Here is a 13,848-nt window from a genome sequence, read left to right as displayed (position 1 = left end):
AGTTTCAATGGGAGATTTTATGTTTTTGCAAATAGTAAGCATGCAGGGAGATGATCCAAACTGGGATTTCAGAGGGAACAAAACATTCAAAACCTGATCATGACTGCCATTTCAATTATAGATTTGGGCTAAGGCTTCCCCCCCCTTATAATTAGAATATAAATCACCCTTTAGGGCAGTGGTTCTCAACCTGTGGGTCGGGACCCCATTTGGGGTCGAATGACCATTTCACGGGGGTCGGCAAACAACGCAGTCCGCCATTTTTTTCCCCTTTTCCTTAGCTGTGCTACTCCCTTTTATTCTATTGGCTTTTGAAAGCCAATAGAATAGACTCTCTTGAATAGAGTCTAATTCTATTGGCTTTCAAAAGCCAATAGGAATTGTCCAGGCTGTCTCTGCCTGCTGAGCCCGCCAAAAGTCCCATTCTGCAAACGGTGCTGCACCAGTTGAGTAGTCCTCGACTTACGATCGGTTGAGTAGTCCTCGACTTACGACCGGTTGGGGGTCGCGGCATTAAAAAGGTTGAGAACCACTGCTTTAGGGGAAGGTAGAAAGGTTGGGTAGACATTATAATTATCAGTTTAATCACTTAATCCGTGATAATATAATTTATAGCATTAGCATGGGCCACCCTAACCCCATAAAGTGTTATCCTTTGGTCTTCCTTCAGCCCAATTTCTTCGGTTTCACTTATGGTTGATTTTTCAGAAGCCAAGAGGAACTGTATGTTTTTTTGGGTATACTAATGACATCCTCAGAGTCAGAGATGGGAAGACACTTCTATAAGCACGTAGCTCATGGTCTGATACAATCTGGGAATCTAATCATATTCAGCACTGTATAAGCTTGGATTTTATTTATCCAAATATTCTCTGTAACTTAAAGCATGTCATTATCTGTACTATAAAATATTGAATATTAGGAAATTTATCAGAAATGAATGTTTACTGTCTCCCACACTGATTGTTGGAAAAATGTGCAGGCTGTTATGTAGCTTTTCACAACCTATATACTCACCAGATATACTGAATTATAACTCACATTATTCATAATTATTTACAGTGGAAAATTTCAGTCATTGTCCAATATATCTGGTGAACACTAGGCTGAAAAACAGTTTTATTTATTGAATACTGACATCAAGATTGGTAGAATGCTATGAGAAAGCCGGAAGAAATTGACCTAGGGGAATTTGCCTTCCCATTTTTAACATAGACATTTTATTTCTTTTCAACATTGTTGCTCTCTTTCCCATTCTTAAAATGTGCCATTTTCTTCTGCTCCTACCTTGTTTGCTCAGGAAAAGCCTGATCTTTCTCTCAAATGCCCCCCTTGTGCTTGTTCGATGTTGTATCATTCCCAGAGTGGATCCTGGCGGGCTGGCTGAGCAACATGGGATCAAAGTTGGTGACCAAGTCCTTGCAGCCAATGGAATCAAGTTTGATAACATCAGCCATAGCAGGGCAGTGGAAGTGCTAAAGGGGCAGACCCACATCATGTTGACCATTAAGGTGAGGCTGATGCCTTCCTAAGTATTAGTCAAAAAAAAAAAAAAGTTATTGCAAGGGGTATTAATCATAGAAGGGCTAAGATTATCCAAATTATATCCCATTCTCATTGTTATTAAATAAATGATAGTTGCTAGGAGACAGAACTTCATCAGTTCTGGATTGGTGCAGACCAATCACCTCAGCCAGCTAAGCTTTCTAGTATACTTTTCTGCACTCCAAGTGTCCTTTTGCCAAGTGAATCCCTCCTTAAGTTGCTCTGGGACAAACATAGCAGATCCAATTTCATCTAGAAAAGGACCTAACCATGAGACAAGTATTTATTAGTGTTTCTCCACTTGGTTAGTATCTTAAGCTTTCACACATTGTTTCTCAGGCAGCAAATGACCCCATGACACATTGCATCTCTTCTATCCCTCCCTTCTAGGAAACAGGGAGATTCCCGGCATACAAGGAAATGGTGGCTGAATACTGCTGGCTCAACAGATGTAAGACATCTTTTCTGGAGAGGTGGTTGCTTTATTGAGGAAGAATAAGGGATGCAAATCAATCTGCATTTTTTCATTATTGGATTTCAGAAAACATTCTTTTGCTCTGCTACCTTTGTACATAAATGGTTCTACTTTAAGAAACATACATGAACCCAAGAACAGGTGCTGTGTTGCACAGAGAGATATTTATGGTGGCCAATTATCTCACCCCAGTAGGCTCTTTAACGTAAACACTTCCTTGCAATATCAAGGATCAGTATACCAGTGGGTATCACTGTTTATTTTTATCCTTATGTTATGATTTTTATCCTAATACATAAACTACCTAAAGCTGTCTCTGTGATTGAGGCAATATACAAACTGATGAGATGATAGATAGATAGATAGATAGATAGATAGATAGATAGATAGATAGATAGATAGATAGATAGATAGATATGAGAGAGATAAATATATAAATACATGTATGATAGATATTAAAATCAAAATATTCTACAATACCATGTAGATATCAATGGCACCCACATAGCTAACTGAATGCAGCAGTAGGAATGGCAATACTTGCATTATCTAGCAAAATAATGTTTTTTTTTCTTTATGCAAAATAAATATAGCACATTGAGTGCTGGGAAAACCAAACCAATGAAATGCATGAAATATGTACACCATGTGCAACAGCTATGTATTTGTTGTATATTGAAGTCCTCCTAACAGCCAACTTTTACTTTTTCTTTGCAGTGACTAATGGCCAGTTGCAGCAGCTGTCCCAAACCTCTGAATCCAGCTCATCCATGTCATCCTATTCCTCAGGGACCCCCTTAAGCTCCATGAATGGCCTATTTATGGCCCCAGTTCCCAGCTCAGCGGAAAGTTGCATGGTTGATGTTGGCATCTCCGCAGAATTGCCAGTTCAGAGCCATTTGTCACAGAGGGCAGAGACTGCCATGCAGACAGAACCATTACCTGATGGGGCCTTCTTTTCAGGGAGCCTGATCTCAGAAACCCAGAGGATTGTGCAGCCCATGGAAATCCTAAAAGACACAGCCATTCGCACAGAAAGCCTCAAAGAGTCCTTCCACCTAAGAAAGCACCAGCCATTTGTTAGCAAGGAAATCACAGAGCCATCCCCCAAAATGGCTCTTCTACTAGCGCTCAGTCATCCCCGTCTGCCCATTAAGCGATCACAGAGCTATCTGACCATCTGTGGTATGTGTCACTAAGCCATTATGTCTACCTCTATTTGATTATTTACAAGGATAGATTATCTCAAAGGGCAACACCACATAAACATCCAATTACTTTTTTAGCTCTATTACTAATTTGTTATTCTCTCTCTCTCTCTCTCTCTGTCACACACACACACACACACACACACACACTTCTGATCATCTTTGAAAATGGTAGCTATAATAGTTTGTTGAAATGATAATGCCCTGAGGGCTTTGGAGACAAGGCTCAGATGTCATGTTATTCCTATAGTTATGATCATCTGATTTGACTTCCTGGATTTCCCCCCCCCCCCAGAGGAAAAGCATCAAAGAAAGAAAGGGAAGCTCATATCATCAGAGAAGAAAGTCACTCTCCAGCGCTCCAAAACCCTGATGAACTTGTTCTTTAAGAGCACCCGACTAGGAAGGCCAAGCTCAACAACTGGATCCCTGGAATCACAGAGGCAGCCCCAATTACCTGCACAGTCTGATGGGGAGAAAGGTAATAAAAAGTCAGCTTTTTAAACAAATTGCCAAGGGCAGGGAGTTTTTCAAATCATAGGCTGTATGGAAGCCAGAGGATTGTCAGGGTTCAGTTTTCCGTTTTCAAATTTTCTAAAGGGCTAAAGTAAACATTGGAAACTTTGGGTCAGTAGGTCCTTGGTATACAAACAGTCATGTCTGGAGAAAGGTGCTAAAATCCTGTTCAAATGTTTTTCACTTAACTCATGCAAACAAGAGAAAAGATATCTGACAAATTGTACCCTGGCGTGGTAATGCTGCTTTCCTTGAATTTCTGATGCAATTGGTGGCAGTAAAAAAAAAAATCAGACTTACAAGCATCATTTGCATAAAAGAATGCAAAATAAGAGGCAAATATTGCTTTTGATCCTAAGCCCTATTTCTCAATCTTGGCAACTTAAAGAGAGAGAAGTCTGAGAGATGAAGTCCACACTTCTTCAAATTGCCAAGGTTGAAATACTCTGATCCAGAAGCTAGCTCAGAGTTAGCTGCCCTCCAGGGGCTATTAGATCTGAGCTGCAAAAATCTGGACAACCTGTTTTCTCCTAGGATTCAGAAAACACTTTTGGCTATATATATTTCATAGATGGCAAGTACTATGTACAAGTACTATGATAAATAGTACAGTGTAGTAGCTCTATGCCAGTCTCTGCTCGTCCACTCTTCTTCATTAGAATCATAATCCCTTTGCTGTCGGTCTTTCTCCCACTGCCCTTAACCTGCAGTTAACCTTATCCAGCAATTTGTGAACCGGACTTTGAAACGGGGTAAATGAACAGGAGTGCAGCATGTGCTTTGTGTAGTGTTCATATGTGTGCTTGGAAGTACGGAATGCTCAGTGCAAATTCAACGTTTGTTATTTACTTTCTTTAGACCTTGTCTTTCCATAATCATTAAGGCAGCGGTTCTCAACCTATGGGTCGCGACCCCATTTGGGGTCGAACGACCATTTTACGGGGATCGCCAAACAACGCGATCCGCCATTTCCCCCCCTCAGGGGGCGCCGCCGGGCATGCGCGCTGCGCATGGGGGTGCCACCGCGCATGCATGTCACACATGGGCGGCGCCGCGCATGCACATCGCGCATGCACGCCACGCATGGGGGCGCCACGCATGCACGCCGCACATGGGGCGCCGCGCATGCATGCCGCGCCGCGCATGGGGCGCGTCCGTGTGACAGGGGTCGCCGTCACACAAAGGTTGAGAACCGCTGCATTAAGGGAAGGCAGAGTATAAATTAAACTAATCTCTATACCAAAGCATATATTAACAATTTATTACAACATAAGAATTTGGTGATCTAAGGTCACACTTGTTACAATTTCGTTAGTTTGCATGCCATATTTGTTCATCTTCCATGACAAAACTTGTCATTGTTTTTTTCTACAATAGTCAAATATAAGTTTTCCTCTGGTAGCTGAATCATTATAAGTAACCCTTACTTGAGGATATTCTGGAAAGGACTGATTAACCTATCTAAATCCCAAGCTCATTTAGTTGACCTTCACAATTGTCCTGAATCATTTACAAAATTTCGTAAGGGCACAGGCAGTACATTAGTGTCTTGTTTTTTTTTTTCATGCTGGCGTGCAAAACTGAAATGGCATCATTCCATCTGGTATCTGTATCCATATCCTGGCTCTGATAATCTTTCATTAGAGGATTTTGTGTGAGAGGGTTATTGGAAATTGCATGCAGAAATCTGGCAGCTTATTCAGACATGAAAGAGCATGTGTGTGACTTGCAGCTGTGCGCTTCCAGGTTTAAGCAGAGCCAACATGTTTTGTTCAGTGCTAATAAAACATATACACTCCTTGACCTTCTTTGGTCATCCTCTCCAGGAAAAGGATGCTCCTTTGTGTCTTTGAGCTCCAAGGCATCTAACAAACACAGTGGTGGTGACAGCCACCTGCTGCTCATTGAGGACATGGCCAGGAAGCTGCTGATGGAAGATGAAGTGGCAGCTGTATTGCGACACTGCACCCGAGTAAGGAGCATCCCTCATGCATGCAAAGGTGTTCTGATTTAAATATCATGTGGGGATTTCCAGCAGCCTTCCAAGTACTGTCCTCTAATTGTGCTGAACTACCACTGCTGTAAAGCTTTAACTCAATGTTCTATTTTCTATAGTTTCTTGCAGAACAGTATTGCTTGGCTTGCTTTCTCGTATTTGAGATAATTCACCCAGAGCCCCCTGTTTTATAAATATACATCTATGCACATAGACAGTATACTTATATAGTGTGGGGATGCCTTAGTTCAGGATGCCTTAGATTAGCAAAACTTTTTTAAAAATATTTTTATTTAAATTAAATTATTTTTATTTAAATTAAATAGTAAAAGGGGGAAAAACACACAGACAATTATGGTGCAAATACATGCATTCTCAAGAAAAAAGGCAACACATAAAAAGTGTTTTTTAAAAAGTGAAAAAGAAACAAAATATATTGTTTTAACAGTTAACATGATTACAAAATATATAAATATTATTCAAATGTACATATACTTATTTCTAATACATTTATACAACTATCAATTTTTAACTTGCTGTATGTTGTATAAATGAGTTCCATATTTCATTATACCTGCCTATACAAAGTCTTATAGGCAATCCACTTATAGGTGTCAAGTGCAATTAGTTTTTCCATTCCTTGAATAAATGAGCCACATATATCTTTCTAAAGCTGTGTTATTAATCTTTAGGCCATAGTTAAGGCACGGAGAACCCATGTATGTTGTCCAATTGTCAAATTCCATATAATAGGTATATAATTCAAGAGAATATTCTTCTCTGAAAATTTTAGTTTTTGTTCAGATTAGCAAGCCTGCCAATCAAATGGCAGTATTGATTTTCACCAGGTTAAATTAGCTCTCCACAACTTTGTTTCCTCCAGGGAAGATTCCAGAAGTCCCAGCCTAATTTGGGCTTTAAACAAACACATGGGGTCAGGGATCAGGTTGGAGAAATTTTATTTAAACTACTGGCATCTCCCATTTCTCATCATCTGCAGAACGGCCATTAGAGGGAGCTTTGAACCAAGGCACAGTAGGAATTTATGTCCAGAGTGCTGGTAGGAAGTTATTGAAAGACACTAGTTTTCAAAATTTATAAAACATGAAAGAGAATGAAGGGAAAAGACAACTATGTAATTTTATATTTAATGCTGTTTGATGTCTAGTAATAGACTTAATATTTTCCCCTTAAAATGCCTGTGGGGATTTTATATTCCCTGAATTCCTGAAGTCAAACTATTGAATAGGGAGCATAAGTCTTAGGTGACACAGGTGGCCATCACACAAGTGATAGGGTAACAAGGATGGTTGGGGGGGGGGGGAGAGAAAGCAGTTCACACAATTTCCATACCAGAATAACCAAATAAAGCACCTATTCTTTATTTGATGTTGATCGTTTTTCCCTCCAAAAGTACATCCGAGAAGGAGGGGTGGAAGACCTAGTGAGGCCCCTGCTGGCAATTCTTGACCGTCCTGAGAAGTTGTTGCTTCTCCGAGATATCAGGTAAGAATAAGTTCAGGCATCCTGATCCCGGTTTGAGATCCCCTCTCTCCCCCTCTCTTTTTTTCTCTCTCTCCCCCTTTCTCTCTCTCTCTCTCTCTCTCTCTCTCTCTCTCCTCTCCCTCTTTTTCTCTTTCTCCCCCTCCCTCCCTCTTTTTCTCCCCCCCTCTTTCTCTCCCTCCCTCTTTCTCTCTCTCTTTCCTCTCTCCCTCTTTTTCTCCCTCTCTCTTTCTCTCTCCCTCTCTCTTTCTCTCTCTCCCTCTCTCTCCCTCCTTCTCTCTCTCTCTCTCTCTCTCTCTCTCTCTCTCTCTCTCTGATCTTCTGCTCACCTGGCAAGCTGTCTTCACTCTGTTCTCCAACAAGCTGACACACATTCTTATTAAGCTGGCTCTCTGCTGACCTTCCTGCTTCCTGCAGAGATGCAGCCAAGGCAAGAGTCCCGTCCAATAAGCTTGTCAGCTTGTTGGAGAACAGCGTGAGGCCACTCTCTTTTACACAGAGAGAGGGGGGGGGAGGGCAAGTGCCTCTCTCTGTCTCTGTCTCTCTGCAAATGGCGGAGGAGGGTGGGAGCCACAGAAAGCTCAAAGAGCCACATGCAGCTCCAGAGCCACGGGTTGCCGACCCGTGTCATACATAAACACATACACACACATGAAAAAAGGTATATAGGACACGTTTTAAGATACATTATTCAGTGGTGGGATTCAAATATGTGAACAATCCGTTCTCTGTGTGGATGCCGCTTCTCAAAGTCCATTCTGGGCCTGGGCAACAAAAAATTAGCTACCAGTTCTGCTGAACTGGTGCAAACTGGTGCAAACTGCACCTATTGCTGTGATTCTTTCAGCAATTTAATAGCCTTCCCCAAGCAGCTATCTTCTCAATGTGTTGGACTACAATACCTCTAACAGTCTTCCCCAAGCATCTATTTTCCTAATGTGTTGGACTACAGTTCCTATAATGCTTATACAATGCCTGCAGACATTATCTTAGGCAACATGACCCTTAGCTACTGTAGGTAATGGAATATGTATTCTTATATATCACGATTATGAAACTATGGTGGAATAATGTTATATGTGGGCTCCTTAAAATTGTGATTATGTTCACCCTTCAACATCTATATTATGTCTGCATTATAGATGCAAACACCTATCTGCATTATAGATCAATGATCCAGGATTTTCCTCCTTTTTTTTCAGAAATGTGATTGCCCCTACAGATCTTGGCCGCTTTGACAGTATGGTGGTGCCTCTGGAGATGGAAGCCTATGGTGCACTCAAGAGCAGAACAGGCGAGGAAGTCTGTAAGAATTGCATTTATCATCTTTATTTATATTGGGTTTATTTATATTGTGGATAGGCTGGATTTCAGAATTATCTCCTTTGGCTTTTTAAAAGTTTAAGTCTTATAAAAAGAATTTTCTGGGTGGATGACAACACTTAAAACAAATTGAAAACAGCAAAATAAAACACACTGATCAAAGATGGCACAAAAATAAAATAAACCAAAATATATGGATATGCATGGCGGAAAAGATTCCTTTACCTAAAGGTTTGTGACCAGGAAAAGAACATTTCAATTAATTTGGTCATTTAAAAAAATCCAGGTAAATAAAATTAAAACCTCAAGTCAGTTATTATTTGTCTGGATTGGCAATGCAGCCACAAGCTGTTTGCCTACTTGAGACAAAGAAGAAAATAGTGTCCATCTCCTATTCCCTGTGCAAAAGTCAATCAAATTAGTGTCAAATCTCTCTTCAACAGTTTCACAGCACAACAAGGAGGCGATGGCAGCTCTCTCTCCTTTTAATACTTTACTGCTTCCCTTCAGGATCTGTATCTACTGCATTTGCTTCTCTCCTTCATCTGTGAAAAATGGGAATGTGCTCTTCTTTTCCTTCCCTGCAGATATGATTCCCTTTCGAATAAACAATTATAATATCAGTCCCAGTCTATACAGAATGGTGATCAAAGACAGTGAAAGTTTAATTTCAATTCTTCAACCACTGCCAGAATTGGAACTTGCAGGGCCTTAGTACTGGAACTAATTCATATTGAATGGGGAGGGGCATCTATAAGCACATTTTGACTGCTTAATGCTCTGTGCAGTGCAGGAAACATGATAAGAGGCTTATCAACACCCTAGTATCACCAGCAAATCTTGACAATTAACAACCAGCCTTGCCTTTAGTCTGCTGTTTATGCCAATAATTGACCCTTGAAATGATGGCAAGTTAAAAGAGTACAAATCTTTTTTTCTTTTTCTTTCTTTCTTCCTTTCTCTCTCTCTCTCTCACACATACACAAACACAAGCATCTGGGAAGAAAGCATGACTTCCAAACAATTTTGAGCTGTGGAGATTCTACTGTCTAGACCAGGGGTAGGCAACCTTGGCTCTTTTATGACTCGTGGACTTCAACTCCCAGAATTCTGGGAGTTGAAGTCCACGAGTCATAAAAGAGCCAAGGTTGCCTACCCCTGGTCTAGATCAATGTTTCTCAACTCTTGGAGCTTTAATAGGAATGGACCTGAACTCCCACAATTCCCCAGACAGTGGAATTTTGGGAGTTGAAGTCCACCCATCTTAAAGCCACTAAAGTTGAGAAACACTGGTCTAGAAATTAACTACAAAGAGAAAGCCACCAAATACCACCTATTGCTGGAGTATCCAAAAATCTCAGAAACAGTATATAATATGGGAAAGAGAGTGAGACACTCTTTTTTTTTCTCTGTGTCTACAGTGAGATCACCTGCCCTCCGCCCAGCACAACATGAAACACCCCCAAAGAGACATCTTATCACTCCAGTGCCTGGTGAGTTTTTCTGTTAACTTCCCTTCCACCCTCCTGTCTCTCAAGCCGGTTTAGCTATAATTGTAACACAAGAGTTTGAATTCTAGACTTGAAGAAAATTATACAGATGTAATGATTGTGCACAACTTTAAATGTGCACACTTCATCTCAGACACTGCATTTGTTGTATGTATGTAGGGAATATTTTTTATAACTGGATTTATAAAATAAAAAGTAAGATGGCAGATGTGAACAATGTGACTCTGCCACTTAAAAATAATTCAAAGAACAATTAATTTGACAGGAATAGTGTTGAATCAAAATACTGTTAGCATATCTGGTATAAGCTGGCAATACTACCTACCAAATATGCCACAAGGGGGTGATCTGAATTTGATTAACTAGGGGGGAACTAATACACACACAGAGAGAGAGTAACATGCTTATATGTTCAATATCTGGGGCCAAAATTTCACTCCAAGACCTACACAACAGTAATGTTCACTTCAAGCAGCAAATACTGGATATGTCCCCTTCTGTAATTTTCATAATACTGGGGGGGGGGGGAGGAAATGATAATGATCTAATCTTGTGAATCTGGTTACAGATTTCAGAGGTAGTTTTCTTCTCAAACCAGTGATGACCAACAGGGCAAACGGGGAGGAGGAACACAAGGAGATACTGAAAGATGCCATGGAAAGGCTGCAGCTCTCTCCCAGACATGGACAGACTCAACCTCAAAACTATATTCCTCTTGCTGATGTGCCAGTGGATGCCTACACTCCCAACAGGGTCTCTTCCTCGGTGACCAGTAGCAAGGAACCCCTATGGAGTCTAACTAAACCTACAAAACCCTCAATGAGCTCCCTACACACTGTATCCTCTCAGGTGCAATCCCTGGAGCATGGACAACCTAGCAGAGGGAGGCCTCCTTCTTCAAAATCAAGCCATAGACAGGCTGTAGCATGGGGACCATATGAGGAAATCTTGCCTGGCAGCGATACCCTCTATTCTGTTATTAATCGACCACGCAGAGCTAGGCCCCTGCTCTCACAGCTCTTCAAGGAAACCTCAGCTACTAGCAAGGTAATGCAAGCAGAAATGGGAGAAGAGATCCCAGAGAACCCGCTCCAAAATGGCCCCAATGACAAGGAGGAGGAGGAATATGAATTGGTGACTGTCAGCCTATCCAAGAACAAGCAATCTCTGGGTAAGCAGACCTCTCTAAGTTGAAATGGAGAGAAACAGACCTATTGCTAGGCAGAGTGAGAAGCCTCAGCAAATCACATTTGGTGTCATAAATGGATAGCAAATTGTGAGTTATTACACTGGTAACAATTGTATTTGTTCTTACTTTTCAGGGACTTCTCTGCTTTCCTGCCTCATGTGCCAAAATAACTTGAGCAATACTTCTTTAGTAGTCAAAGATAGATCATGGGGAAAAATAAACAGGGAAGAAAAGGAAAGAATGAAAGTAGAGTGAAAGTAGAAGAGCTTCAGGGAGAGAAAGTAGGACTCTTCTGATGAGAAAGTATGAGAAGATAATCTCCTAATACAAATATATGGGATGTAAGGAAAGGCAACATGGAGGCTGCTGGGACAAAGTATAAAAAGTGATAACAGAGGCATGTGGAATTTTCTATAAGGAATACTGGGCAGCCAGTGATCTGTTGGGTCATCCTTTGAGAGAAAGGAAGTGCAGCAACCAGAAGGAACATTAAATATTAGAATGACCATATTTTTTATTCTAATACTGAATGGTGCCATGATCATGTAAGAAGAGTATATATCATAAATAGAAAAATAATTGTAGTGGCAAATGAACTTCAATAATAAATCAGTATTTACTTACCTAATTATATAAACAGAATAACCACAGGGGGGTGGGGAACAGTGGGATTGGGAATAAATCTGACTTCCTAATGGTTTCCCCATTGATTTTGCTTTTGGGAAGATGGCAGGCAGTGTTGGAAATCATATTCACACGACTGTAGGGACATTGCAACAGTCACAGTTTTGCAAATAAAACTGTTCTGAACCTTGTGGAAATTTCAGTTCCACAAGAGTAATGGGTTCTATAGTTTTTACGTTCTTTAAATTAGTGGATTTTAGATATCTTGATTCAAAAATGGTTGTGGTATAATGTACCCTTTGGGCTAATATAAGGGTGCAAACAGACAAATAGATAAAGAAAATTAGATTTTTAGTAGTATGCAGAAGAAAATATTTTCTTGTTGGAATTATGATGCGAAAGCTGTAATGAGAAAAGAAATGCATGTAAAAGAATGAATTCTTGAAAAATGAAGAAAAACAGAGGATACTGTGCAATGCTTACACAGAGAAAAGGATAGTAAGAATGTAATCAAAGAGAGCAAATAATGCTTAAAACTAACAAAATAGAGCAGGGATCTCCAACCTCCAGTCTGTGGCCAGTTTGGAACTGGGCTGTGCAAGTGGCGAGTGAGCCTGCAAGCTCCATTTGTACAAGTGGCAGGTGCTCACGCTCATGCAGGAAGCTCTATTTGTGCAAGCAGCAGGTGCTTGAGCACGAAGCTCCATTTATGGGAATGTGCCGCCACTTGTGTAAATGGAATTGCATGCACGAGCATGCACATCTGCTGCTTGTGCGGAACCGTCCCTCTCCCCCCCCCCGCTAGTCTGCAAAGCCAGAAAGGTCAGAGATCCCTGAAACAGAGAACATGTAAAGCTACTTTGACTGAAATTTTCAAAAACTTTCAGAATTGGGTGAAAATGAGGGAATGGAATTAAGAATAAAAGTGATAAAATGATTGGGAAGTAGGTATGGAAATGCTAGAAGAATCATTTTGGAGATTGTGAATTATTTTAGCGTATGAGATTGTGATAGGCTGAAGAATGCAATTGAAATAAATATTATAAAGATTGGTCTCTAAAAAAATGACAAGAAGTATTAAATATGGAAAGAATGTTTAAAAATTGTAAGGCTACAGATGTTAGTAGGAGCAATGTCAAAATATGGATGGGGCCTGGTTATATGGAAAGGCTATGTGATTTTTTATGTATGTTTGAAGCTTGCATCCAAGTCAGAGAAATGCTGTTGTTGTTCTCTTATAGAAAGCACAGGGTTAAAAAAATGAATGTAAAAATTATAGCAGGATTATTTTTTTTAAGTATGTCTTCGGAGAGGTTTGGTAGAATTCTACTCAAAAGAATTTGAAAGGTGATAACAAACAAATTTTAGAAATGTGCTTTCATGTCAAAGCAGGGGATGTGCAGATCAGACTTATGGTCTTCAGCCGATGACTGGAAATATATGCATGAGATAAAGTTTGTTGCATAATAAGAGGAACGTTTTGATAATGTCTTAAATTATGGAAGGGAAGGAAGGAATGGAATTGAACAATGATTGCTAACTGTGGTGAATGCATGATGGTAGAAATAAAATAAAGTAAATGTGTACCTTTCTGTGCAGACATGATGTTGTGTGGGTTGATAATCCAAAAGATTTGCAGCAAATGTTAGACTGTATGAAGCAATGAGTACTATAGAATTGAAAATTAATGAATCACAGACCAGCTAGTCCAAAAAGAACAATTGCAAGCTATACACAAAGACGAAAAACTAAAACAAGTAGATAAAGTATGATGATGCTATGTGTAAGGGTGCTTGGGCTCACTTGCAGAAATAAGAGTTGAGTATGTCAGAAAAAAACAAAAGTGGGTAAGGGTTACTGAAGAAATGTGATAAACAAAAAGAGATAGGGCCAAAAATGAATGGGTACTAAATGATTGTGGACTGAATACAAAAGTGAGACTCCAGTACAAAAGAACT

The 13,848-nt window shown here is 40.2% G+C and overlaps 1 protein-coding gene across 4 annotated transcripts in view; it reads left to right on the top strand.

Annotated features, from left to right (window-relative positions):
- Nucleotides 1-13,848, top strand: part of PDZD7 (PDZ domain containing 7) — a 28,622-nt gene that overhangs the window by 8,132 nt on the left and 6,642 nt on the right. For 2 of the 4 annotated variants that reach the window (XM_039361632.1, XM_039361631.1), the window contains 10 exons: nucleotides 1,301-1,511; nucleotides 1,936-1,996; nucleotides 2,738-3,205; nucleotides 3,524-3,709; nucleotides 4,455-4,496; nucleotides 5,571-5,716; nucleotides 7,155-7,246; nucleotides 8,446-8,549; nucleotides 9,988-10,059; nucleotides 10,646-11,248. In XM_039361632.1, the coding sequence (XP_039217566.1) occupies nucleotides 1,301-1,511; nucleotides 1,936-1,996; nucleotides 2,738-3,205; nucleotides 3,524-3,709; nucleotides 4,455-4,496; nucleotides 5,571-5,716; nucleotides 7,155-7,246; nucleotides 8,446-8,549; nucleotides 9,988-10,059; nucleotides 10,646-11,248 (1,985 nt within the window). The remainder of the gene's footprint in view (nucleotides 1-1,300; nucleotides 1,512-1,935; nucleotides 1,997-2,737; nucleotides 3,206-3,523; nucleotides 3,710-4,454; nucleotides 4,497-5,570; nucleotides 5,717-7,154; nucleotides 7,247-8,445; nucleotides 8,550-9,987; nucleotides 10,060-10,645; nucleotides 11,249-13,848) is intronic. The other 2 variants (XM_039361634.1, XM_039361633.1) reach the window with 2 other exon arrangements.

This window comes from Crotalus tigris, unplaced genomic scaffold (genome assembly GCF_016545835.1).
Source record: "Crotalus tigris isolate CLP2741 ecotype Arizona unplaced genomic scaffold, ASM1654583v1 scf7180000019328.220996217465:2438092, whole genome shotgun sequence".
In the NCBI taxonomy this organism is placed as follows: domain Eukaryota; kingdom Metazoa; phylum Chordata; class Lepidosauria; order Squamata; family Viperidae; genus Crotalus; species Crotalus tigris.
The sequence above is the reverse complement of the archived record's forward strand: the minus strand, read 5'-3'. Positions and strand labels throughout refer to the sequence as shown.